Consider the following 2,272-nt stretch of genomic DNA (forward strand, 5'->3'; position numbering starts at 1 on the left):
ACCAGTCCAGTGTAGCACCCCGGTGGTCATAGATGGGACCAAATATTTTCAATGGACAAGTCCTCAACCCGTGAATTGAACACAGATCTTGAACTCTTGGTTATTTAATCATTAATATCTAGATATGAATATTTTAAGTTTTAACACTGTAAATCAAAACTTTTAAATATAACGGTGGTTAAGAATGTTAGCTGTTGGACAAAAGTTTCTTAACCGATGGATAGCAAGTGGTGGGAATAAAAGATACAAAGACCGATACTGATAATATACGTTTGGTTATAGATTTGATTAGATACGATGGATGGGGGTTACGTTGTAATATCAGTCACTCAAAGAAGTCAATAACCTGTTATACAGTACAAGACACCCTTCAAGTTTGAATCCTTGCACAAACAACACAAAATTTTGCAAATTTATGTATCAACCCCTACAAAGTACTTGTCTTTCTTTATCATCACACACTATTCTTGAAGCTGCTAAAGAGCAAAAACCCATGTCACTTACGGTTTTCCTTGAATGTAATTGCTGTTGTGATGACCTTTTGCAATGAGCAATCGCACTTTGTATCTGGTTTTCAATATCAGAACCTGTGTTGATGCTTCTTTGTTGGTGAACCCGAAACTCAAGATTAGAGCTGTTAGAATCACTCGAACTTGAAAACGATGAAGTCCCGGATGAAGTGTTTGTCGTGGAAAATCTCTTGATCGCATAAGAGAATGATCTTCGATGACGATGTCCATCACCCTTTTCTTTCTTCTTCCCGCTGGTTCTTGGAACTTTGTTTCTGGATTCTTCCGCACTCGGTTTACCGAAGAAAGACCTTAGATAATCTCTCGACGCCTTTAGTTTCAACCCAATAGAAGATTGCTTTGTCAACGTAAGCTTTCTGGTCCAAGATTTTTTAGGGTTTTCAGCTGTACTATGATCATCAAGAAAGTAGTCTTCTGGATTGAGTTCCCTACTGACCTGACAAGATTCCGTAGGTGAAACATTGCATGATCGGAATGGGGTGTTTGCGATAGGTGTAGCGTAGGGGCTAGTGTCTAATGGGGTGCTGAAGAACTCGTCGAAAGTGTCCATGCTTTTATCTTGTAGGAGCTTTTCCACCATTTGCAAGCGTGGTGGGAGATGAAGAGGGAGGAGTTTTCCTTTGTAGAAAAGCTCATCAGCTGGAGAAGTCGTGGTTAATTCTCTATCTGATGAGCTTGAAAACATCTGGAACTCGAACTCGCTTGGATTCGTGTGACAGAAAAGATTAAGAGTTTTGTACGAACTTACTTCCATATCTATGTATTCTTCTTGTTCTTCTTCCTTTTCGACATCATCGTAGCAAATTGACCCTAAAACCGAATCGACAGCCATCGTTAGGAAATTAGGCTAGACGATGTGGTGTTCAAGAGGGTGCTTTAGTATTTAGAGAGGGTATTATAGATGACAAATGGTGACGAAGCTATTATATAGGACTGGTTACCTTCATATATAGACACGTCAAAACTGCATCTTTGATATGAATATTTAAATAGATGGATTATTATATTTACTCCATTTTTCTTTGATCAGTACTATTTGAAATTACACTTATAAACAATGCATAATCATTATACACTAAGTATCCAATATACATATATCATATTATTACAAAGATGTACAAATATCACTAGGAAAAGCATATAAATATATGTTCAAATAATACTTAAATGATGGCTGATGAAAAAAATGTATATAATAATATAAAAAAGCATGCGTTGGTAAACACAAAATTGGAAACCATCCCATTGCTCAAAACCTGGTTTTGTGGTACGAGTGAAGTGAGGATGTGAAATAATGAGGTGGTGAGTGGCAATTGATCATATTATTATATTAAAATTATTATATGAATATTAATATGAATAAAGAAAAGACGAGGAGGCCAACAATCTCATAATGCTTTTGCCAACTTTTTACTGGATTCCTGCTTTGTTTTTCAACCGTCTATTTTGTCAATTTCTCTTGCATTCAACTTTGATTGGAATTAAATAAAAAATTTCGCTATTAACAAAAACAAGTTTTTTTTTTTTTTTTTTTTTTTTTTTTTTTTTTTTTTTTGGTAAAAGTAAGGGTTTTTGCGAAATTTTTTGTAAGGTTACAGGGAATCAGTGTTTTAAAAATCGGTTTGAATCAGGAACCGGAGGAGGAAGCGGTTAAACTATCACCGGTTTTACATTGATTTCTGAACCGGATTGAACCGACCGATTTTTGGAAAAACCAGTTGAACCGATCAAAATAAACCGGT

At 35.7% G+C, this 2,272-nt stretch overlaps 1 protein-coding gene across 1 annotated transcript; it reads right to left on the reverse strand.

Moving 5' to 3' along the window:
- Positions 1 to 259: 259 nt before the first annotated feature.
- LOC145090778 (putative membrane-associated kinase regulator 4) lies at positions 260 to 1,533 on the reverse strand. The gene has a single exon (XM_079028853.1). The coding sequence runs from the start codon at positions 1,360 to 1,362 to the stop codon at positions 421 to 423; it is 942 nt and encodes a 313-aa protein (XP_078884979.1). The 5' UTR covers positions 1,363 to 1,533; the 3' UTR covers positions 260 to 420.
- Between the last annotated feature and the right edge of the window lie 739 nt (positions 1,534 to 2,272).

Source organism: Lactuca serriola, chromosome 2, assembly GCF_051521515.1.
Source record: "Lactuca serriola cultivar US96UC23 chromosome 2, Lser_US96UC23_V15, whole genome shotgun sequence".
NCBI lineage: Eukaryota > Viridiplantae > Streptophyta > Magnoliopsida > Asterales > Asteraceae > Lactuca > Lactuca serriola.